The sequence below is a fragment of the Salvia miltiorrhiza genome, chromosome 2 (assembly GCF_028751815.1).
Source record: "Salvia miltiorrhiza cultivar Shanhuang (shh) chromosome 2, IMPLAD_Smil_shh, whole genome shotgun sequence".
Taxonomy (NCBI): Eukaryota; Viridiplantae; Streptophyta; class Magnoliopsida; order Lamiales; family Lamiaceae; genus Salvia; species Salvia miltiorrhiza.
Window position 1 is genome coordinate 74,939,515 of NC_080388.1, and position 23,183 is coordinate 74,962,697.

Consider the following 23,183-nt stretch of genomic DNA (forward strand, 5'->3'; position numbering starts at 1 on the left):
GCCTTGACTTAAAGTTTTTTTTTTATAAGCTATTTATTTATTCTTTTTTTTACACTTTAATTAAATAAACTAAAAATTTAGAAAATAAATAAATAAATAAACTGAAAATTCAGAAAATAAATAAATAAATATATAAACTGAAAATTCAGAAAATAAATAAACTGAAAAATTCGAAAATAAATAAATAAATAAGTAAACTGAAAGTTCGGAAAATAAATAAATAAACTGAAAATTCAGAAAATAAATAAATAAATAAACTAAAAATTCAGAAAATAAATAAATAAATAAACTGAAAATTCAGAAAATAAAAAAAATAAACTGAAAATTCGAAAATAAATAAATAAATAAATAAACCGAAAATTCAGAAAATAAATAAATAAACAGAAAACAAAATTTTCAGAAAATAAATAAATAAATAAATAAACTGGAAATAAATAAACTGAAAATTTGAAAATAAATAAATAAAATAAACTGGAAATGCAGAAAGTAAATAAATAAATAAACTTAAAATTCAGAAAATAAATAAATAAACTGGAAAATTCGAAAGTAAATAAATAAATAAACTGAAAATTTAGAAAATAAATAAATAAATAAACTGGAAATAAATAAACTAGAAAAGAAATAACCTGAAAATTCGAAAATAAATAAATAAATAAACTGGAAATTCAGAAAGTAAATAAATAAATAAACTGGAAATTCAGAAAATAATTAAATAAACTGGAAAATTCGAATGTAAATAAATTAATAAACTGAAAATTTAGAAAATAAATAAATAAATAAATTGGAAATAAATAAACTAGAAAATAAATAAACTAAAAATTCGAAAATAAATAAATAAATAAACTGGAAATTCAGAGAGTAAATAAATAAATAATATGGAAATTCAGAAAATAAATAAATATATATACTGGAAATAAATAAACTGAAAATTCGAAAATAAATAAATAAACTGGAAATTCAGTAAATAAATAAACTGAAAAATCAGAAAATAAATAAATAAACTGGAAAATAAATAAACTGAAAATTCAAAAATAAATAAATAAATCGAAAATTCAGAAAATAAATAAATAAACTGAAAATAAAATTTTCAGAAAATAAATAAACTGAAAATTCAGAAAATAAAAAATAAACTGAAAATTTTGATATACCCTACTCTATTTAATTAAAATCAAAATTGGATTAATTAGACAAGTAATGATAGAGTGTGGTGGGTCCAATTGATAAAGTGTAGTAATTTAAAAAGTAAGGGAGGGTATATAAGTCCAAAAAGCAGAGTGAGAAGTTAATTGGTGGACAAAATTTTAGAGGCAAATGAGAAGTTGATTGGTGGACGGAGGGAATATTTGTTATGGAATACGAATAGGACAATTTCGAATCGAATCTGAATCAAGCAAAAATATTCTATTCATTTACAACCCTGGTGTGTGAATGCTAGCTGTAAAGTGAGAAATTAGTGTGAATGCTAGCTGTAAAGTGAGAAATTAGTGTTTTGAATAACAGAGGTAGATTGGAAATTAATCTCATCTTCATTCACACTCATCTCGTATTCTCTCTGCAACTCCCAAAACAACCATGGCAGCAGCTTATGCAACTCTACTTTCTGCTTTGAATATCATAAACAACCTTCACCATCATCCCCGCCCTCCTATTTCTCTCCCCATTCAACAAGTTGAGTCTCTCACTCAAAAGATTAATTTCCTGCTGGAATTTCTCGAGGGGTATAACCCCCATCGTGGCTACTCCAAAGAAGCGGATCCATTGGAGTCTCGCATTGCAGATGCAGCTTATGCGGCCGAACACGCCATTGAATCTCATATTTTCGATCAGTTGACAAATAATGGAGAAAATATGAGTTCTGATGGCTTGTATGAAGCTCTGGAGAAGGTGATAGAAGAAATGGCTTTGATCGAAGAGGAGGCCAAGCAAATTCAAGCGAGAGTTGGAGTCCAACATCAGCTGCACACAAAATCAACGACTTCGGATTCCTCGAGATCTTCTTCGTCTTCGATTCCGCAGCAGAGTAGCATGGTGGGTGCTGATGATGTCAAGCTTCAATTGATGGATAAGCTCACTTCTGATCGCCTTCATCTACAGATCATTCCCATTGTAGGGATGGGCGGCTCGGGTAAGACCACTCTTGCTAGAACTATTTATGAAGAACGTCTTATTAAGGAGCATTTTGATATTTGTGCGTGGGCTACCATCTCTCAAGAATATAGCATTAGAGAAATGTCTGCAGTAGTTCTTCGTCAGTTTAATATAGGAGTTGATGACGATTTGAATGAGGATGGATTAGGAGAAAAGTTGTATAAACATCTTTATGGTAGAAGATACCTAATTATAATGGATGATATGTGGAGCATTGATGTATGGGATAGAGTGAGGAATTATTTTCCAAATAACAAAAATGGCAGCAGAATAGTGGTAACAACAAGACTATCAGATTTGGCTTCTACATTATCCAACTCTGATAGCCTTGGGATGAAACTTTTGGATGAGGCTGATAGTTGGGAGCTTCTCTCCAAAACTGTGTTCGGGGAAGAAGGTTGCCCTCTTGAATTGGAGGAAGTCGGAAAACATATTGGAAAAAGCTGCAAAGGACTTCCATTGTCAATTGTTGTGATTGGAGGCCTTTTGGCAAAGTCCAAACATGAAAGAGAGTGTTGGGAAGAGATAGGGGAAAACTTGAATGCAAGTGTTAATTTAGAGGATGACGAGCGTTGCTTGAAAATACTATACATGAGTTACAAGCAATTGCCAATACATTTGAAACCATGTTTTCTCTATATGGGAGTTTTTCCCGAAGATAAGGTGATTCGTATGTCAGAGCTCATTAGATATTGGGTTGCGGAAGGATTTGTGAAAGCAGTAAGTGGGAAAAGCTTGGAAGAGATAGCACAAGAGTATTTAAAAGACCTTATTGGTAGAAATCTTGTGCTTGAGAGTCTTGTTGAAAGAAATTTTGAAAAATGGGGAGAGAAATGTTGTCAAATTCATGATTTGTTGAGAGACTTGTGCTTGAGAGAAGCTGAAAAAGAAAGGTTTTATAATAGCGCATCAGATAATGTAGGCATAAGCGTCTTGCCGCCTATGTCACAAGCTCGTTCTTTGACGTGGAATGATCAACAAGAACTATCACCTCTGAATATGAGCTTGATGAGGATAGTGAAATGGAATAAATCCCATAAAATCCAAGAAGATTTATTTGCACACATCGATCAATTAGTTAACTCACGGGTCCTTGAAACAGGTTTTCTCACAAGAATAGAGGGGGATTTTCCTTGTTCAATATGGCGATTTTGGAATCTACAAACACTAATTGTTTCCACCATCAGAGAGGTTACTGCGCCAACTGATTTTTGGTACATGCCTCGCATCAGGCATGTTCAGATCTCTAATCTTCGTCTCACAAATCCTCCTAACGAGCAAGATGACATTGTTTTGGGAAATCTGCATAGCCTCGGGAAAGTATTAGATTTCAAGTGTAGTGTACAAGTCGTCAAAAAAATTCCCAATATAAAAGAATTGGCTTTTCATAATAGGGGAAAGCGTGATGATGAGATGTATTGTTTGAGCAATCTCGATTGTCTAACTAAACTTGAGTCCTTGAATTGTTGGATTTCGCGAAGAAGTGCAATCAACTTCCCCCATTCGCTCAAGAGTTTAGTTATTCATTACGGTTGTTGGGAAGACATATTGGATAAGGTAGGTGTGTTGCCCCATCTTCAGAAGCTCACACTCCTGCAAGGGAGTTTCAAGGAAGGGAAGTGGGAAACAACTGAAGGCCAATTTCGCAGCCTCAAATTCTTCACTCTTTACTTTTGTGAAAATCTAGAAATCTGGAAAATTGAAAGCTCCCACTTTCCATGCCTTGAGCGCCTTCATCTTACTGGACAAATTAACTTGCAGGAAATCCCTTTAGAGTTCGCAGAAATACCCACACTTAGAGAAATTGTTGTGGGGTATTGCAGAGATTCGGTTGTGGTTTCTGCTAAAAGAATATCAGAGGAACACGGGGACTATTACGGGGAAGGAGCCCTTCAAGTTCGCGTTGTCCTCTTTAAGCCGAAGGAAGCAGGAATGGAGAGCTTGGATGGTCCTAACTTTTATGTTAGACGTTTCGGTTCTTGAGAATCACTGCTACTAAGGTACATAAAAGAGATTGCAGATTTGGTTTGAATTAATTCGATTCCTACTTTTGATTTGTAATACTCCTATTTGAGTGATGGAACAATGAATTCATTCATATCATACGTATGTCATGCTTGGTTGCTGCTCTGTTTCTCTTTATATCTTGGCTTCTTTCTTTTCAATTCTTATTATTCACTGCCCCTTTCTTTCTCCTATTTCCACTTTTTCATTGCCAGCATAACTGAAAAACAAGTTGGATGCTGCAATTGTTGTTTCACTCTTCCATTCAGGTCGGCATGGATCAGCTCAAACAAGAAACACAGTATTTTTCATTTTTCATCACATATGTTAATATTCGTATCATTTTATAGTGAATGTGATTCCTCATTAATGGTTATTAATTCCATATGCCATTTTCATCATGTCATGTATCTCCATCCTGATTTGATTTGTGAACTAAATTTTCTATTCATGTATCGATTAAATTAATTTCTGTTAATTTATTGTCTGTTTTGTTTCTTTAAAAAAAAATGAGCACCCTTCTGAAAGTCTGAAAAGGAGTCAGTTCTTGATTCAACACAATGCTCTTTTTCATCATTTTTTACTTGGTAAAAGATGAAGGATTGAAATTCGTACCATAATAACTCACTTTTATAAATTGAAGTTGTCCCATGGAGCCACATAATTCTTTATTTTCTGAGAGAAATTTATTTATGGTCAAAAAAATAATAGTCGTACAATCTATAAATTTTTGCTACAAATTTATATCTCTATCAATCGGCATAAATCTAACCCAAATTATTGGTGAAAAACTACTGACGGAAAGAGCAGAAAAACATATGAATAATTAAACTATTGGGATCGAATGACATTCTTATTAATTGTATTGTTCCCTCAAAAGAAAGAAATCCCTCAAAAAATAATTAATTATCTTGTACTCCCTCCGTCCCGCACAAAGTGGTGCGTTTCTTTTGGGTACGGAGTTGTAGATTAGTGTTTTAAGTGTGTAGGAGAGATGAGGTAATAAAGTGATAAAATAGGAGAGAGAATGTGATAAAGTAGGAGATGGAAGGTAATAAAGTGATAAAGTAGGAGAGAGAATGTAATAAGGGAGTTATTAAGGAAAAATAAGTGGTATCTAATTTTTGCCAAAAAAGAAAATGCATCACTTTCAGTGGGACAGCCCAAAAAAGAATACGCACCAACTCCAGACAATTAGTAGGGCTTAGTTCTATAGGGTTGAGCCGCCGAATCGGCCCAATTCAAAAAAAAAAAAACAACATAGATTGTCCATTAGACATGATCATATGAATAATGAATCATTATTTATGTAATCTGGTGTAAAGTTAAGGTTTTTTTTTTTTCAATTAACATCGTATATTCGTATCATTATTTGAATTATTGGTTGGTTTCTTTGGCTTTTCACATAATACTAGAATTTCTAAATACAGATCAAAACACATCAACAAGAACATATTGGAAATTTTAAGGTGCAGTTTTAACTGATAAATAGCAAACTTTCAGATTGAAAATTCAGTACATTGAACTATCCTTTAATTTGTGGAAATTCAACATGTACTAATCCTTATATATGAACCCATTGTTTAACAAAAACTATAGAAAAAAATGGATACACAGCGAGCTCGAGAAATGTACTTCACAAACTGCAATTACCCGTTTCTCGTTATCGTGTCAACAAGATACAGACCGAAAGAGGCAAAGAAGAATCCGAACTTCGTCAGTTCCCAAGCGTTGCTCCCCTCTTTACATTCCAATCTTTGCGTGTAAATAACTCGTACTAGGCCACGGGGCTCGACTGAGAACTAATGGTTGTAGACGAATGTCATGATGTGGAAATCAGAACCAGTTAAGAGCCACCCATTGTGATGTCGTTGGCAGGTGGAGGATTTGTGTTGGCGCTAAATGGGCTGTCATTTTGGGCGCCCGTCTGTGGCTGCCCGGCTCCAAAGGCGAACTCCTGAGGGATTTCAAACGGGGGATGGGAGAAAACTGACGAGACAGTGTTGTTTATGAAGGCTGGAGCAGGAGTGGGCGTTTCGTTAGTCCTTGAGAAGCCAAAGCTTAAGGGAGGCTGGCTGGGAGACGAAAAACTTGGCAGGACGATGTTGCTGTTCTCTGTTGAGCCGAAGATCTTTTGCTCGAACTCCTGTAATTGCTCGTAAGCCGCTGAAAGAAACAAGTACGGGAACATGTCAGATCTGAAATTGTATGAAGGTTCAATATGCTCATATATATTTGATGACCTTCATGCAAACAGAAACTGTTACTAATCAAATAAATATAAAGTTGTGTTGATTATAGTTTATCGCGTGAAATTATTTTTTGTATGTCCTAAACTTTGAGAAATTATTTAATTATAGCCACAATCACGCCGAAATTGCTGAAATTAGCCTTGAAACGATGACCAGTTGGAGAGACAATTAATGCCTTCTATTGTTAGAAACATGACTCGTTTCATTATGAACTAGGAGTGTAATCACTTTGCACGAGCCATTTATTAGCATCGGTGCTATATATACCCAACGAAGACATGGCACGAAGTTAATTCTAAAAGGTTTGAATGCTTGGAAACAAATGAAAACATGATGTAACTGAAGAGCTAGAAATGTTATACACATTGGCAAAGATCTAGCAGTTTCTAATCTCGACGATTTATATGAATTAATATCTTTCAGCATATTTATATGATATATAATCGGAGCACATTCAAGCACAACTAGCAATGCAAACTTTGACCTGACCTGGATTTAGTTCGACAGACGGTCTTCGTTCTTTCACCCATTGATAACTTTGGGCAAGTCTCCAACCTTTGCTTTTCATCAAGTAAGCAATTACTATAGCAGGTGACCTATCGAAACATGAGATGTATCATTGAGGAAATCAACTAAATCTTATCGATATCAAGTACAAAAATGAATCAAAAGCACGGAATCAAACACCCTAAAGAAAAGGGAAGCTGAGGAATCACCTGTTTTTGCCTGACATGCAGTGCACCAGAACCCGGGCCCTATCTCTTTCGCATTGCTCTGCACAAGCATGTCGAGATAAATTTCAATAAAATAAAAAATAGCATCGAGTATGTTACAATGCTTTCAAGTTCATTTACTCGTAATTTCTTACATAGAAACCACACCAGCTAAAGTCACTGGAACCAGTAACATGTATGTTAATATGCACTAGAAGTCTAGAATGAAACAAAATATATGTTCGGAAGACTGTAAGAACCGTGACAGAAGATTCTGGAAGATAAAAGTTAATTGCCAAATAAGAGAAACCATCTAAGAGATATTCGTGTTAAGGAGTCACCTAGAAACTGGATTGCATCATCAAACGGCAATCTCTTTTCGTCTGGCAGGCAGTGATAGGTAAATGAATTTTTGTACAGGTTCTGACAGGCAGGTACAGTCTGCATATAGACAGATCAGTTACAAGAACGGAACTGTCCTTATAAAGTCTAATATAATAAGATGCAGAATGTGATATAAGTAAGAAACAAAGCTTGTCAATAAGTTATTCAAGCTACTAACCAAAGGAAAAACATATGGTTTCACACCCCCTCCTCACATAGACACACAAACACGCACGGAGATGTGTATATAGAATTCTATTTATATGGTGTAATTCAAAGGTGTAATTGCGCCTAATACACGAACTTTTAATTATTCTGATATTCAACACAGTTGCCAATTTCCAGCAAATTAATGTCAGGTGAAGTGGCAAATTAATGTCATCGTGACTAGATGTGGCGTAGACATCCAACTATTTGACACAACATCACCCATTCCTTAGGTTCATCAAAAGGAAACTAAAAACATATATAGTTCAACGAAAACTAAAAACAGAAAAAACCGTGCAAAAACTCAAAGAATCGATTGATCCGAACACTTACAGCTCTAAAAGATCAAACTTCAACCAACAAATTCTTTTCTATGCCATCCCACAACCCTTACACCCACTTAACTCAATCAAGTTACAACTTTGTGCAATTTAATGGAACACAGTGACACAGATATCATGACCAGAAAATTATCTATAAACTCGTGCACGAAACGACTCGATGAATCGATTAATCCAAGCACTTACAATTCTAAAATATCAAACTCTGAGCAACAAACACTATGCCCTCTCCTAGTAATTAACCACTCAACGCAATCATGTCAATAAAATTTTCAACTTTATGCACACAAACAGTTCAATAGATCGAATCACGAAATTGCAGATATCTCAATACCAAAAAAGAAAAAGAAAAAAGAAGGAGATCACAGCATACATTGAGAACACGAGAGATGCTCTGAGTTTTGAGCAGCTCAGCGCGGGCAGCATTGTCGTAGCTGCCCAAGTAGAGGAACTCGGGCAGGATCTCCGACGGGAAGGCGCTGACGTGGACTGCCGCCGCGGCGGGTTGGTCGGCGACGGCGGCCATGCGGTGGCCGCAGACGCCGCACACCTCCCCTTCCTCGTACTTGTGGTAGTGCCCGCAAATCCCGCACGGATTCTCTCTCTCTCGCTTCCTCATGATTGAATCGCGCAGTCGATTTCAGGAATTTTCCAAATCAATGCTTATATATGTGTGTGCTGAATCTTGATGCGGCAATTTGGGGAAATTGTGATTAGGAATTTTTGGGGGGAGATTTTGAAGTTGTTTATTAGCTAATGGAAATCTTGTTATGGTTGTTAATTTGAGGTGGTTTGCACATTGCCCCCTCAAGAAATGGGATCTTGCACTTTTTGCCCGGGTGAACACAGAAATTGCATATTGTGCCTCAAAAAATAAGGGTACTAAACCTAGCCACCTAGGGGTGGACCGGCACGGTATGCCGATTTTTTTTGTCATGCTATATACCGTACCGTAAATTACGATATGAAATTTTTCATACCGTTGTCGTACCAAACTCTTCGGTATATCGAAGATCGGTATACCAAAAAGTTCGCTATAAACTTAATACCGATATCGTACCAATAGTGCGGTATATCGTACCAAAATTCGGTATACCAAAATTATTGGTATGTCGTTTCATATCTAATTATCAAAATTATTAATGAATATATATTTTATAAGTTGTCATTAATTCTTTAATAACATAAAAATCAAAGTCTAATTTGTTCTTTTTATTAATTATTTGAAGTTAAAGTGGATATGAACAAATCGGACTTTGATTTTTATGTTATTTATAAAATTAATGATCCAAATAATAATTTATGAAGTATTAGAATAAAAATAAATATCTAAAATAAAAAAAAATGCTAACGAGGGCTAAACATGAGTGGTGTTCACGTAAGGTGCTCACATAAGATAAGTAGCATAACATTCCTCCGTACAAATATCATGCAAGTTTATCTATAAATTTGTAAAGTGGGACTATGAGAGACGTAGACTATAGTACTAGCAAGTCCCAGATATTTTCGATTTCAAAATCTAATGACGCTCTTTCTATTTTCTTTCTATTTTATTTTAAGTAATTTAAAAATTTATGTGGTACTATTTTAAAATCTAATGAGTTGAATCTATTCAACGGAACATCATGTCATAAAATTAAGTCTTATCCTAATCCACCAAACCAAACATATTAATTATAAATGAGTAAATAAAGATAATCCCATTTTCAATTTTCCCTCGTCTCTAAATTATAGTTTTACTTCGCTGTTAAGGATGCATTAAATTATAATAATTCTAAATAAATAAACAAGACTATTACATGATTCTTTCGTGTAAAACATTTACCAACTGCATTAAATCGAAACGAGCAATTTTATTCATTTATTTTTTAGGCAAAAAGAGTATTTTATTGGGCAATAGAAGAAAAGGCACAAAACAATAATAATAATGTAATTCGATTGCAGAAATTCACGAAAAAGAAAAAGGAAAAAGAAAAGTTAAATACCGCCCATTCTACAGTCAGAAAAAAAGAAAATTAACAAAAATACCCAAATTCTAAATCAGCCCAATTTTTTCTCCAAACTACCGTTCTCCGCCGTAATCTTGGCGCGACCGCCGGTTAAGCTCCAGCACCGCCGTGGCTGGCTCGTTTGGCATTCTATAACTTATTTGCGTATTTATCTGTTCGTTTCAGCTCCCGTACGTGACGCTTTCAATTTCGTTACGCTTTTCTGATTGCCCTGTTAGTGTGTCAGCTTCTCGTTCTGTTGTTTGATTTGATTGCTCGCTGCAATCAGTCTTAGCCCCAATTGAAAATCCAGCGTTGGTTTGATCAGAGTTGATGCCCTAATTTGATTTCCCCCAATTTGTTGAAGCCCTAGGAATTTCGAATGTTATTGATTTTCAACCAATTTTGACTTTATCACTTGTGTGCAGCTGATGCCATCCTATATCTTCGCGACAATTGCAATCTGTATGTGTTTTATGCATGGGATCATTTCTGAGAAATTTAATGCTGTAAAGTTGCTTTTGCTTTAGTTCAAGTTATTCTGGAAAAAAGAGCTCGACATTTTGTGATGCTGCTTAGGTTGACTCTGAAATCAAGCCCAATGCTGTTGGTTTCACCCTGTTCAATATATGTGTGTTTTTGTGCTTGCAATCATTCTTCTGATATGAAATTGGTTATGGTGTATTTGATGTGGGTTATTGATGGGCTTAGTTTTCGTCATTTTTGGAGTGCCCTTTACCTCTATGGAGTCTGGCCCTTGTTATGTTTGGGATTAGCCCGAAATTGACCTCCTTAGAGATAATGACATCTCATTTTCACAATTAAGTGATCTTTCAGTTCTGTTGACTGTTTTGCTGTGTAGTTCTTCTAGACAAGTGCTTAACAGTTAGGTTATGAATTTATGTATATATGATTATGAATGAGACTTCTTAGTAAACATTTTGCAACTATCAGCTTACCTGTGCATATGAATGTTTATGAGATGATCTATGTTTGATTATTATTGTCTGCAAGTTTACAAACTGACATTTTAAGTATTTTCAGAATCTTTATCCACTTGCATCTCTTATTCGTCTTCTTTCTAACACTATCAGAATTTGCTTGACAGGTTTTCGTGTCTGGTTTGGACTTTTGCGGTTTCATTGCTTTGAACTTGATTAGATCAACTTTGTTTGACGCCTTTGTTATGGTCTTTGGCTCTAGTTGGTGGTCTAACTTCATGTTACACAGAACATATTTATTGGTCTAAGATAAAGATGAATCTACAGACACATCATACGGGGCAAATCTCAGGCCAGGTACCCAACCAAGCTGGTACTATGTTGCCTGGGCTACCACAGCAGAATGGGAACCCTATGGCCAGCCAAATGCAGAATCCTAATGTTCATCGAAATGTAGCCAATATGGACCCAGAAACTACTAAAAGACGCAAATACATGCAAGAGAAAATGTAAGGATTTTTCATATTGTCCATTCAAGTAAATAGCAAATTTCCATAGGTATAAATGTTCATGGTAATTTATGATATGTTTACTTGTATTTGGTTTCTTGAAAATACACGCAACTGAATGTTTGGATGACCATTAACAAAAAGTTAATTTTTTGTAGGTTTTGCTTAGTTGTCGGACATTTGATTCTTGCAAAGACTACTAAAAAATGTTCCATTTCTTAATTTAGTGATTAGATTTAATGACATTTGATGCCTGTAGGGATATTTTGGATCTGGTCAAAGTTATCATTCTTTAAAGTTATTCAGGAAGCTTCGCTAGGCAGGCAGATATTTGTTGCTTTATCCGCCTTTATAATTTCCCTCCCATTTTATTTTGCTGCTTATTTTCTTCATTTAATATTAATATGATACCTGTCAATTGGGTTGGTATATAGTGTCATCACATCTGTCATCTCTAAAACTTGTGGCTTCACATCAAAGAAATGGCACCCTTTCCTTTATCTACTATTCTGGTTGGATTATTTCTACTTGTGCTATTTCTATTCTGCTAAAGGTTTAGTTTCTCTGTTCTGCAGCTGGAACTTTCTTATGCAGCGGCGCCAACAATCTCCTGAGGTTCCCAACAGGAAAATGGTTGATATAGTGAAACGTCTAGAAGATGGTTTATTCAGAAGTGCTACAACAATGGTGTGTTATTTTTTATTCCGTTTCATCATGTCCTTGCATAGAAAAATTTCTGGTTGACATTAAAGTTTTGAATAAGTTTCAAGAATCTACAAATATTACTCCCTCCCTCCGTCCACGAAAATAGGTCATAATTTGCCATTTTCGTCCGTCCATGAAAACATGTCCTAACCCTTTTCTGTTATTCATGGACCCACCACTTTTTAATTTGTGGGGCCCTTTCTCTCACTAGCTATCTCTAATTTTTTTAATTTGTGAGGCCCTTTTTCCACTCACTAAATAAACAACTAACTTTTTTTTAAAACCCTTAGGACCTATTTTCTTGGACGGAGGGAGTAACATATTTGTGTGTGTGCTGGAAAATTGTTAGCATAGTTACTTATATTATTGAGTTACTCTTCATCAAGTCCTTTTGCATTTCTAGTCCTTATTGTGTCATCTATTGTCAGGAGGAGTACCTAAACCTGGAAACTTTGGAGAGGCGTTTGCACATTCTGATTAAGCGCTTTCCTACAACTACAAGTAATCACAACCAGCAGATGTCACATAGTAATGCTTCCCCTCCCATCGGTACAATGATACCCACACCTGGGTTTCAACAAACTGGGAACTCAAGCTTCGGTGGAACTTCATCAGTGGATAATTCTTTTGTGAACAATGTGAACAATAGTAGTTCCAACACAATTGCATCATCGACCATCAATTCAGGAAGCTTCTTTCCAACTCGAAATGGGTCTTCTGGAAGTGCGCATGGTAGTTCTTTTAGTTCATCTGATGTTTTTTTAGTCTTTTCATAATTCATACATGGAGTACTATCTGGTCGACTTTTCACTCATCAAAAGAAATAATTTTCTGCAGGAGCTTTGGCTGGTGGGTATCAGCAGTCACCTAATGCTTTCATGGTCAATCCTGGGGGAAATAACATGATGACGTCTATGGGTGCTCAAAGAATGACTAGTCAAATGATCCCAACTCCTGGAATCAGTAACTCCAATACTAATGATATGATTAGTAACACTAGTAACAATAAGTCCGCAAAAATTGAGCCATCAGATCTTGGAGCATGTCCTGATGTTGACTCTACAACTGCATCACAACCTATGATGCAAAAACAGCATGTTGGTGGTCAAAATTCTCGTGTCTTGCACAATATTGGCGGGCAAATGGGTAGTGGAGGCAGTTCTGCGTTGCAGCAGAAATCCTTTGGAGTGTCTCATGGGCCCCTAAGTGGAGGGTTTGGAATAATGGGAAAGAATATGCCTGTCATGAATAGTCCAGGAACCTCCGAGGGGCATATATCTGGAACTATATATGGCAATTCCACAAAGCCCTTGTCTCAGCATCTTGACCAGCATCACCAAAGACCAGTAACACAAGGTACTTTATTCTCTCTTCACCATTACAGCCATGCTTCTGTGTCTGCGTCCATTTTCTCAAATCCTTAATGTATTGACAGTTACATTGTGGATACCTTTGGAGCTTCTAGTTTGTTTTCTTTTTGACACTATTCTGTTTGACAGGTGATGGCTATGGAGTTGGTGCTACTGATGCTTCTGGGTCTGGAAATTTGTATATTCCTGTAACAACTGTTGGATCAACGATTAGCAACCCAAGTTTGAATGCCATATCCATGCAATCAATGCACAAGACAGATGCTCCTTTGATGACCAGTAATCAGTCAAATGTATGTTCTTCTCAACAGGCAGCTGTGGATCCTCACTCACAGTACTCGGTGAAAGAAAATCTTGTGCAACCTCTCCAACATCAGCTGTTTCAACAGCCATCCCAGCAGTTTCAGCAGCGACAACTTTCTCAGCATCAATTGCAACAAAAAAGGCAAATGCAAAACCAGTATTTGTTGAGAAATGATTCTTTCAGTCAATCCCATCTATCACCCAGTATGGTTTCTGAGATAAAGCCGGAGATTGGAATGGAGCATCATAATGAAGGTCTACAGTCAAAAGTCACCCACTCCTTCCATTCTGATATGCAGAATCAATTCCAGTCGAACTCTATTGAGGGCCATTCAAGAGCTCCTCAGCCTTTTTCTCAGTCATCTTTACCACATGATGCCCCATCTTTGCATCCACAACAATTTGTTTGCAACACTCAAAGCGATTTTACTGGTCTTTCTGGCGGTGTTCAACCAGATGCAGCATTGGGAGGTCAGCGGTATTCCAAGCCTCAAGATGTGGATGTATCAGGAAGACTCCCACTTGATCAGACTATTCAAGATGATATTCATCACAGATTAACCAGGCAAGATGGAGCTCAACTAAATAATTTATCCTCAGAAGAATCCGTGATTGGCCACTCTGAAACTTCTAGATCAACAGAACCAGTTAACACGAATGACCCATCATCTCGAACTTATAGCATTACTCGTGAAAAACAGTTCAAGAACCAACAGAGATGGTTGTTGTTTTTGAGGCATGCTCGTCGATGTCATTTCCCAGAAGGAAAATGCCCTGAGCCTCACTGCTTAACTGTTCAGAAGCTGTTGAAGCATAGTGGAAGTTGCAATGTTTTCCAGTGTGCATACCCTCGTTGCCGTGCTACAAAGGTCTTAGTCAATCATCATCGGCGCTGTCAGGATACAAATTGCCCTGTTTGTATTCCTGTTAAGAGTTTTATGCAGGCTCAGTTCAAGACACTTACTCGTTCTAATTTGAGTTCTGGGTTGCCTACATTACTTAACGAATCTTATAATGCCCATGATATTGCTGGAACTGTGGGAAGATCTACTCCAAAGATGGACCCAGTTATAGCTGAAACTCCTGAAGATCTACAACCTCCTATTAAACGCACAAAAGTTGAGCAAGGCCTGCAGTCTCTTGTCCCCGGAAGTGCCTCTGTGGCATTGGCTTCTACTATAAGTGATAATCATATCCATGATGTACAGCATAGTGAAAAGGATCGCGATTATCATATTCCAGTAAAATCTGAAATTAGTGACGTGAAAGTAGAGGTGAAAGTCCCTGGAAATGTTGCACAGGGAAGTCCCAAAATTATCGAGATGAAAAAGGACAACTTGGATGATGCTTACATCCAAACTCCAAAAGGGGATGATGTCACACCTAGTGATTCTGTTGGATACGGTGCTCAGCAGGTCATGAAGACAGAAAGTGATATGGCACAGGCTAAGCAGGAAAACACTTCATTACCTCCCGAGAATGCATCCAAGTCTGGGAAGCCAAAAATAAAGGGAGTATCGATGATTGAATTGTTCACCCCTGAAATGGTCCGCCAACATATTATGGGTCTCCGACAGTGGGTGGGACAGGTCAGTCTTGTTTATTTTCTCAACCTCATTAGGCCAATAGTTACATTAATCTTGATTAATTACAGCCAAGATGTGCTGCATGTATACTTTTTGAAGGCTCCTTAATGTTACTTTTAGCAATTGAAAGCATCTTATGAAATTTTATCACAGTTTGTAGTCTTTGAATTTGCATGCAATTATCTAATTAGACATCTAGGAATTCGTTTGTGTTCTTTTGCTTTAGTTTGTTGTATTTGTTATGGACTAAGATTACTCCCTCAACCACCCGACTTTCTTGCTCTGAGACACTTCAAATTTTTCTTCCCCTTGGCCAGCTTGTAAAGACACCTTAAACAGGTTGTATAGACACTTCAATATTTAATTGATTTCTCGTGAGTCCATCCTTTTTTTCTTATTTTTCTGCTTAGATCTTTCTTTGTCCAATATTTGAATTTGGAAGAGGGATGGGATAAAGTTGTCATTTGTTGGATTAGATGTTACCCATTCATGCCTTCACCTTCCTCCTAAAGAAGCATCATACATCATATATGTCTTCAGATGTGTCATTCACATTCCTCTATGAAATTTGTAATTACTCTTTTGATCCACAGAGCAAAGCAAAGGCAGAAAGAAATATGGCAATGGAGCATTCGATGAGTGAAAATTCTTGCCAGCTGTGTGCTGTTGAGAAGCTTACGTTTGAACCTCCTCCTATATATTGTACTCCCTGTGGTGCTCGCATTAAAAGAAATGCAATGTATTACACCTTTGGGTCTGGGGACACCCGTCATTGCTTCTGTATTCCATGCTATAACAATTCTCATGGAGACACCATTGCAGTAGATGGCACTACTATTCCAAAGGGAAGGGTGGAGAAAAAGAAAAATGATGAGGAAACTGAAGAATGGGTAATGCTTTATCTGCTTGCAGAGCTACTCTATTTTGATATGTAATCTTGGATTACACTAAGTATTTGTTTCTTGCAGTGGGTGCAATGTGATAAGTGTGAAGCTTGGCAGCATCAAATCTGTGCATTGTTTAATGGTAGAAGAAATAATGGTGGAGAAGCCGAGTATACTTGTCCTAATTGTTATATGGCAGAAGTTGAAATGGGAGAACGTGCACCATTACCACAGAGTGCTGTTCTCGGTGCAAAAGATTTGCCCAGATCACATCTAAGTGATCACTTGGAGCAGCGTTTAATTGTAAAACTGAAGCAAGAGAGGCTTGAAAGAGCAAGGCATCAAGGCAAAAGTTATGATGAGGTGATTAACTTTTACTTTTATGTATTTTATATTCTTCACTTACACACACACACACACATGTATATATATATTATCAGTATTGTGGTTTGTGCATTTATTAGTGAGTTTTTTGTTGAATGTTTACTGTCTAGGTCATAAATATTTCGCTGATTTTTCCAGGTCCCGGGAGCAGAAGAACTTGTTGTAAGAGTGGTATCATCAGTGGACAAAAAGTTGGATGTTAAACCTCGCTTCCTGGAGATTTTCCAAGAGGAAAATTATCCAACAGAGTACCCTTATAAATCTAAGGTGTGGCTTTTACCACTTGATATTGCTGCTTTAAATTTCTTCTATATGAACTCTCAAAAGTTTTAGAAAAAATAGTCAGTATGAGTGTACTCTATCCTCTGCTTCTAGAAGGCAAATGGTGTTGCATTTAAGTGTTGCATTAAATGATAAAAATAGACATGAAGACATTGTATATATATACATACCTTGTAATCAGTTTTGAAATGTTCTATGTATTGTATTGCCATTTTGTGAAAGACTTGAACTCAGTGGTAAATTCTGGTTGTTGTTTGTCTATCTTTAGCTTTTCCTTTTCTTTTTGGGTGGGGTGAGCAGATTGAGTTATGAAAAATTTGAAACATATAACTGGAGATTTGTTTCTTGATATGCTTCCTTATTTTCGGTGCCTTTTTTGCTTGCAAATACTGGAAGCCTAGTTTTTTGATAGACTGCATATAACTGTATTTGCTATGTTACAGGTGGTACTGTTATTTCAGAGAATTGAGGGTGTCGAAGTATGCTTGTTTGGCATGTATGTTCAAGAATTTGGATCTGAATGCCAGCAGCCAAATCATCGAAGAGTCTACCTCTCTTACCTGGACTCTGTTAAGTATTTTAGGCCAGAGGTCAAAGCTGTCTCAGGCGAGGCTCTAAGGACATTTGTGTACCATGAAATTTTGGCAAGTTATCACACTCTTCTATTTTCCTTATAGTTTGATGCATTTACAAAAGAAAAAATGTTACCATTTTTTTTTAAGTATTTTGAATATATTTTATATTTCTAATTCAGATTGGATATCTGGAGTACTGCAAAATGCGTGGTTTTACAAGCTGCTACATCTGGGCATGCCCTCCGCTGAAGGGTGAAGATTATATTTTGTATTGTCACCCAGAAATTCAAAAGACACCCAAATCTGACAAACTTCGAGAGTGGTAAGTACTATTGCTGTCTGAATGTGAGCGCTAATGCATTACATTGTTTCACCTTAATTGTTCTCTCTTTCAGGTACTTGGCCATGCTACGGAAAGCCACAAAGGAAAATATTGTCGTAGAGCTTACTAATCTTTATGAACATTTCTTTGTTTCAACTGGTGAATGTAAAGCGAAGGTAACTGCATCTCGGTTGCCATACTTTGACGGAGATTATTGGCCTGGTGCTGCGGAGGACATCATCTATCAACTGCAACAAGAAGAAGAAGGGAGAAAACAATCGAAGAAGGGAACTTTGAAAAAGAACATTACGAAAAGAGCTTTGAAGGCATCTGGCCAAACTGACCTTTCTAGTAACGCATCAAAGGATCTGATGTTAATGCATAGGGTAAGATCTTTGTCGTAATTTTGTCTTGATTGTTTTTCTTTGGAAATTGTGCTAACTTGTGGGTAAGTGCCACTTTGAGTATTTGGTCTTATCTTTTTGTCACACTCTTTCTTGTTCTTTTTCGTACTTACAAGTCTAAGCAATTACTGCTCCTACTTTCTTTTAGTGATACTAAAAGAAATTCTTTGTTTCCCTAGCTTGGTGACACCATAACTTCGATGAAGGAAGATTTTATCATGGTTCACTTACAACATTCATGCTCTCATTGCTGCATCCTAATGGTTTCTGGAAAACGGTGGGTCTGCAAGCAGTGCAAAAAATTTCAGCTTTGTGACAAGTAAGATTCTATTCATTTCTGCTCCGCTAGAGTAAAACTTCTGATTTCATTTCCAAGCTATGTTGTATATCCAAATAATGTTTTATCTCTGGTATTTACCTTTCTTATTCTAGAGATAGGCATACCTAATTAGATACTTGTGTTTGCTAGATAATCCATTGTTGACATACCAATCTTTACTGGCAAATTTGACGGGTTTATCCAAATTTTGTCGTTGTCGGTTGCATCCTGGAATATCAGTGGACTAATCCCCTCCTTTCTACTTTTTCAGATGCTATGATGCCGAGCGAAAACGCGATGATAGGGAGAGACATCCCATAAACTACAAGGATGTCCATGCACTTTATCCTGTAAGTCTATAGGATCATAATTATGGCTGACATTGATCTTATGCTTATGAAATTTCCCCCGATACAATTAACAAGCTTACCATTTGGACTAAGAAATATACGAATCCACAGGTTGACGTTGCTGAAGTCCCCGATGATACCAAAGATAATGAGAATCTTGAAAGTGAATTTTTTGACACAAGACAGGCATTTCTCAGTCTTTGTCAAGGAAACCATTATCAGTATGATACTCTTCGCCGAGCTAAGCATTCTTCTATGATGGTCCTATACCATCTGCACAATCCGACTGCCCCTGCCTTTGTCACAACATGCATGAAATGTCACCTTGATATAGAGAGTGGACAAGGTTGGCGCTGTGAGACGTGCCCCGATTATGATATATGCAATGCTTGCTATCAGAAGGATGGAGGAAAAGATCATCCTCATAAGTTAACTAATAATCAGTCCATTGATCCCAATGCACAGAACAAAGAAGCCAGGCAATTACGAGTCACACAGGTAAATTTTACTTTGTGATTATTTGCCCTTGGGAGCAATGATTCCAGTGCCCGACTCGTGACATGAATTTCTTGGACTTGTTTTGCAGTTGAGGAAAATGCTCGATCTCCTGGTGCACGCTTCTCAGTGCCGGTCACCCCTTTGCCAGTATCCAAACTGTCGCAAGGTCAAGGGACTTTTCCGCCACGGCATCCTGTGCAAAAGGCGCGCATCTGGAGGCTGTCCTTTGTGTAAGAAAATGTGGCACCTTCTTCAGCTTCACGCTCGAGCATGCAAAGAATCCGACTGCAACGTACCACGCTGCAGGTTTGTTCACAAAACTCCTTATCTCGACATTGAACTCCCACCCTCTTATAATCTCAAACATGCTTATATGAATCCTCTCTTGCTTATGCAGGGACTTGAAGGAACACCTGAGAAGGCTGCAGCAGCAGTCAGATTCACGACGAAGGGCCGCGGTGATGGAAATGATGAGGCAACGTGCAGCAGAGGTCGCCGGCAGTTCTTGATCACCCCAAGTTGTATATAGAGCCAGAAAATTCTATAGTTACTGGGGAAAACTACATTTCCTTTTGTCTCCTTCGATGGAACTTGAAGTAGGATTGAAATCTGTCACTACGACTGAGCTAACTCTGCCGCAAAAGAAACCACCGGAGTTCAGCGTCACCATCAACGTATTTTGCGTTCATACGTCGTCGTATGAGCTAGCTTCCTAGGATGTTTATAGATCAGCCAACTGCTTCTGCTTCTGCTTCAACTAGCTACTTAATTTAGATGAAAAAAAAGGGTACAGAAATCAGTCCTGATTCTTTGTATTTGTTTACTTAGTATTTCTCCCCTGCCATCATATTTGATGGCTGAGTGTATCATATCTTTTACTTGCATAGTTTTAATGGAGAAGCACAATTTTCCATACGCATTCATCTCTACTACAAAAAACTTGCTCTACATTTAAACATAGCAAAAAACACAGTTTTAAACAGAGAAATCTATGGCCAGTTTAGGAATTTGTAACCTTGAAGGGACGGCGGCAGGTACGACTGCGATGCTGCTGCGTCGGGATCGTCGGGCGGGTAAATATACCCCTCGCCGTAGCCGAGATCCTTCATCAGCTTCGTCGGCGCGTTCCTCAGGTGCATCGGCACACTCTCGTTCTGCCCTACATTCTCCCTCACTGCCTTCTGTGCAGCGCCGAAGGCGCGATAGACAGCGACGGACTTCGGCGCGAGGGCGAGGTAGGCGACGCAATGCGCCAGCACGACGCCACACTCGGGCATCCCGATGAAGTGGCACGCCTGGTGGCAGGCGACGGCCTGCGGCAGCGCGTGAGGGTCCGCCAGGCCGACGTCCTCGGAGGCGAACCGGATGAGGCGGCGCGCGACGTAGAGCGGCGCCTCGCCCCCCTCGAGCATCCGCGCGAGCCAGTAGATGGCGGCGTCGGCGTCGCTGCCGCGCATCGACTTGTGCAGCGCGCTGATGAGGTTGTAGTGCTCCTCCCCGGCCCGGTCGTAGGCGAGGTGCTTGCATTGGAGGGCTTCTTTGACGTCGTTTACGGCGACGTGGAGGCGGGTCTCGGCGGCGGTCCGTGCGGCGGCAGTGGTGGCGGCGGCCTCGAGCGCGTTGAGGGCGACGCGGGCGTCGCCGTCGCAGTGTTGTGAGAGGAATTCTACGGCGGAGTCGCTCACTTCGACGCTAGTTATATTGGTTCCTCTTAGGCCGGCGAGGATTCCTCTCTCTAAATCGTTTGACGCTTGTTTGATGAGGGTGGAGAGATGGGGGGGCTGGAGGGGGCTGAGGGTTAGGACGCGGCACCGCGACAGCAGCGGCGTGATGAGGTGGAAGGAGGGGTTCTCGGTGGTGGCGCCGACGAAGACGATGCTGCCGTCTTCGATCACGGGGAGGAAGGAGTCCTGCTGCGCCTTGTTGAAGCGGTGGACTTCGTCGAGGAACAACACGGTGCGTTTGCCGCCGGCGGCGGCGGTGGAAGAAATCTTCGACCGCCGCGCGGCCTCGACGGCCTCCCGCACCTCCTTCACGCCGCAGGCGACGGCGGAGAGGGAGACGAAGCGGTAGGAGGCGGAGGCGGGGCAGGAGCCGACGAGGGCCCGGGCGATGGAGGTCTTGCCGGTGCCGGGCGGGCCCCACAGGATGACGGAGGGGAGGCGGCCGGCGGCGGCGGCGGACCGGAGGAGGGAGTCTCCGGCGAGGAGGTGGTCCTGGCCCACCACCTCGTCGAGCACACGCGGCCGCATCCGCTCGGACAGCGGCGCCGCGGCGGCGGTTTCTTGAATTTCCGGCGATCTGGGGCGCTTTCTCCGATGAATCAAATTTGGCGGCGGTTCGATCTCCTCGTTCTCTTCGGATTGTTGGAGGGTTTTTGGGTGGTTTTTGGGATCTTTTTTGGAGGGGTTGAGGTTGAAGAATCGGTTGATTTTGGGCTGGACATTGGGAGGCGTGGAATCAAGCGGCGGCGGTGGAGTTTGAGGAGGGTGGCGGCGGTCGTGGTTGAGGAGGAGCCAGTCGGTGGCTTTGTGGATATCGCCGCCGCACGCGGCCAGGGCTTGGGCGGCGGAGTCGGCGGCGAAGCCCATGCCTATGAGCTGCTGAAGTGCTGCCTCCGCTTCCATTTTTTTTATTTTATTTTTATTTTTTTGGTATGAAAAGCTCAAAATTGCTTTCACTCTCTTAAAAAGGAGGCGAAGCGATACTCTTTTTTTCCCGCACTTTCCGGTCACTTTTATGCTATTTAATGAAACAAATTTTTCTACATAATTTTACTTATACAAATATACCATACGTATTTATAAATTAATATTTATATAAGCTGAAAAGGATAAATATTCCCTCCGTTTCATATATATAAGATTTTTTTTTCTTCAGATGTTCCATTTATATAGACTTTTTTTCATAAAAATTAATATTTTTGTACTTATTTATTATTATATTTCTATTTAATTCTTGAATTTATTATTAAATAATAAATGTGGGTATATTAGGAAGTTTACTTATATATATCTACAATAACTTTTTTTTAACACTTATATAAATTTCAATAAGCCTATATGCCTATTGCCTATATGTAGGAGAGGGAGAGAATATTATAATTAACAAAATCACTCCATAAGATTTAGTCACTATTCGTAATTCTTTACAAAAGTACAACTTCAAAGGAATAAATTTTATATTGGCCCGTGAATTAATCGGATTTTGATTTTGGATTGTTTTACCGACTAATGATGTCCTTTCTGGAGGAAAAAAATAAAAAAATATTTAGTTACAATTTTTAATGGTAATTATATTAAACACGCAAACTTTCACTCAATTTTATTTTTGCATATAAATTAAAAAATTTAAATCTAAATATGCGAACTTTTAAATGTTCACATCTTTATATATATGTCAATTTTCGACAAATTAATCTTATTATTACAAGATGATTTGATAATGCGAAGCGAAGCTTGAGTTATGTAGATATTTTAGGCGTCAGCCTCACCATCAATTTGGAGGGCAATTGGCAATTACAAAAAAAATAAATTTAAAATTTATGTATTTAATGATAATTTTTTAGTTAATGTGCCAATTCAAAATTAAGTAGAAGGTCATGAATTTAAGCATGATTATTTTCAAGTTTATTTTTCAATTTAATATGTAAAGTTATCAAATTTTGCCTGCTTCAAAATTAAATCTTAGGTCTATGGGCTGCTCAAATTAGCC

The 23,183-nt window shown here is 38.3% G+C and overlaps 4 protein-coding genes across 5 annotated transcripts; 2 read left to right on the plus strand and 2 right to left on the minus strand.

The window, feature by feature from the left end:
• The first annotated feature begins 1,505 nt into the window (after positions 1 to 1,505).
• LOC131009426 (putative late blight resistance protein homolog R1A-10) lies at positions 1,506 to 4,634 on the plus strand. Its single transcript, XM_057936742.1, has 2 exons — positions 1,506 to 4,148; positions 4,368 to 4,634. The coding sequence occupies exon 1, from the start codon at positions 1,573 to 1,575 to the stop codon at positions 4,129 to 4,131; it is 2,559 nt and encodes an 852-aa protein (XP_057792725.1). The 5' UTR covers positions 1,506 to 1,572; the 3' UTR covers positions 4,132 to 4,148; positions 4,368 to 4,634.
• Positions 4,635 to 5,607: 973 nt separating this feature from the next.
• On the minus strand, positions 5,608 to 8,804 carry LOC131009427 (protein-tyrosine-phosphatase IBR5-like). Its single transcript, XM_057936743.1, has 5 exons — positions 8,423 to 8,804; positions 7,459 to 7,558; positions 7,121 to 7,178; positions 6,894 to 7,000; positions 5,608 to 6,318 (listed from the first exon to the last, which is right to left on the minus strand). The coding sequence occupies exons 1-5, from the start codon at positions 8,666 to 8,668 to the stop codon at positions 5,999 to 6,001; spliced, it is 831 nt and encodes a 276-aa protein (XP_057792726.1). The 5' UTR covers positions 8,669 to 8,804; the 3' UTR covers positions 5,608 to 5,998.
• A 1,243-nt stretch (positions 8,805 to 10,047) lies between these two features.
• On the plus strand, positions 10,048 to 20,384 carry LOC131009428 (histone acetyltransferase HAC1-like). Of its 2 annotated transcripts, none has more exons than XM_057936745.1 (17): positions 10,048 to 10,228; positions 11,146 to 11,487; positions 12,063 to 12,174; positions 12,621 to 12,924; positions 13,030 to 13,548; positions 13,692 to 15,454; positions 16,045 to 16,341; positions 16,420 to 16,698; positions 16,858 to 16,986; positions 17,445 to 17,645; positions 17,756 to 17,898; positions 17,972 to 18,284; positions 18,482 to 18,621; positions 18,893 to 18,971; positions 19,083 to 19,469; positions 19,558 to 19,775; positions 19,867 to 20,384. In XM_057936745.1, exons 2-17 carry the CDS (start codon positions 11,294 to 11,296, stop codon positions 19,976 to 19,978), a joined length of 5,190 nt encoding a protein of 1,729 aa, XP_057792728.1. In that variant the 5' UTR covers positions 10,048 to 10,228; positions 11,146 to 11,293; the 3' UTR covers positions 19,979 to 20,384. The 2 variants fall into 2 exon arrangements, with proteins under 2 accessions (XP_057792728.1, XP_057792729.1); XM_057936746.1 differs by having other exon boundaries at positions 10,060 to 10,212.
• LOC131009429 (uncharacterized) lies at positions 20,357 to 22,192 on the minus strand. Its single transcript, XM_057936747.1, has one exon. It carries the CDS (start codon positions 22,094 to 22,096, stop codon positions 20,459 to 20,461), a length of 1,638 nt encoding a protein of 545 aa, XP_057792730.1. The 5' UTR covers positions 22,097 to 22,192; the 3' UTR covers positions 20,357 to 20,458.
• Between the last annotated feature and the right edge of the window lie 991 nt (positions 22,193 to 23,183).

Excerpts from the sequence above, each read along its gene's own strand:
- LOC131009429 (XM_057936747.1), bottom strand. The coding sequence starts at position 22,096 with ATGGAAGCGGAGGCAGCACTTCAGCAGCTCATAGGCATGGGCTTCGCC.
- LOC131009427 (XM_057936743.1), bottom strand. The coding sequence starts at position 8,668 with ATGAGGAAGCGAGAGAGAGAGAATCCGTGCGGGATTTGCGGGCACTAC. Across the intron at positions 7,179-7,458 it reads TGATGCAATCCAGTTTCTAG|AGCAATGCGAAAGAGATAGG; the intron begins GTGACTCCTTAA and ends ATGCTTGTGCAG. Across the intron at positions 6,319-6,893 it reads GTCTGTCGAACTAAATCCAG|CGGCTTACGAGCAATTACAG; the intron begins GTCAGGTCAAAG and ends TGTTTCTTTCAG.
- LOC131009426 (XM_057936742.1), top strand. The coding sequence starts at position 1,573 with ATGGCAGCAGCTTATGCAACTCTACTTTCTGCTTTGAATATCATAAAC.
- LOC131009428 (XM_057936745.1), top strand. The coding sequence starts at position 11,294 with ATGAATCTACAGACACATCATACGGGGCAAATCTCAGGCCAGGTACCC. Across the intron at positions 16,699-16,857 it reads AAGGCAAAAGTTATGATGAG|GTCCCGGGAGCAGAAGAACT; the intron begins GTGATTAACTTT and ends TGATTTTTCCAG. Across the intron at positions 17,646-17,755 it reads TTGTGTACCATGAAATTTTG|ATTGGATATCTGGAGTACTG; the intron begins GCAAGTTATCAC and ends TTTCTAATTCAG.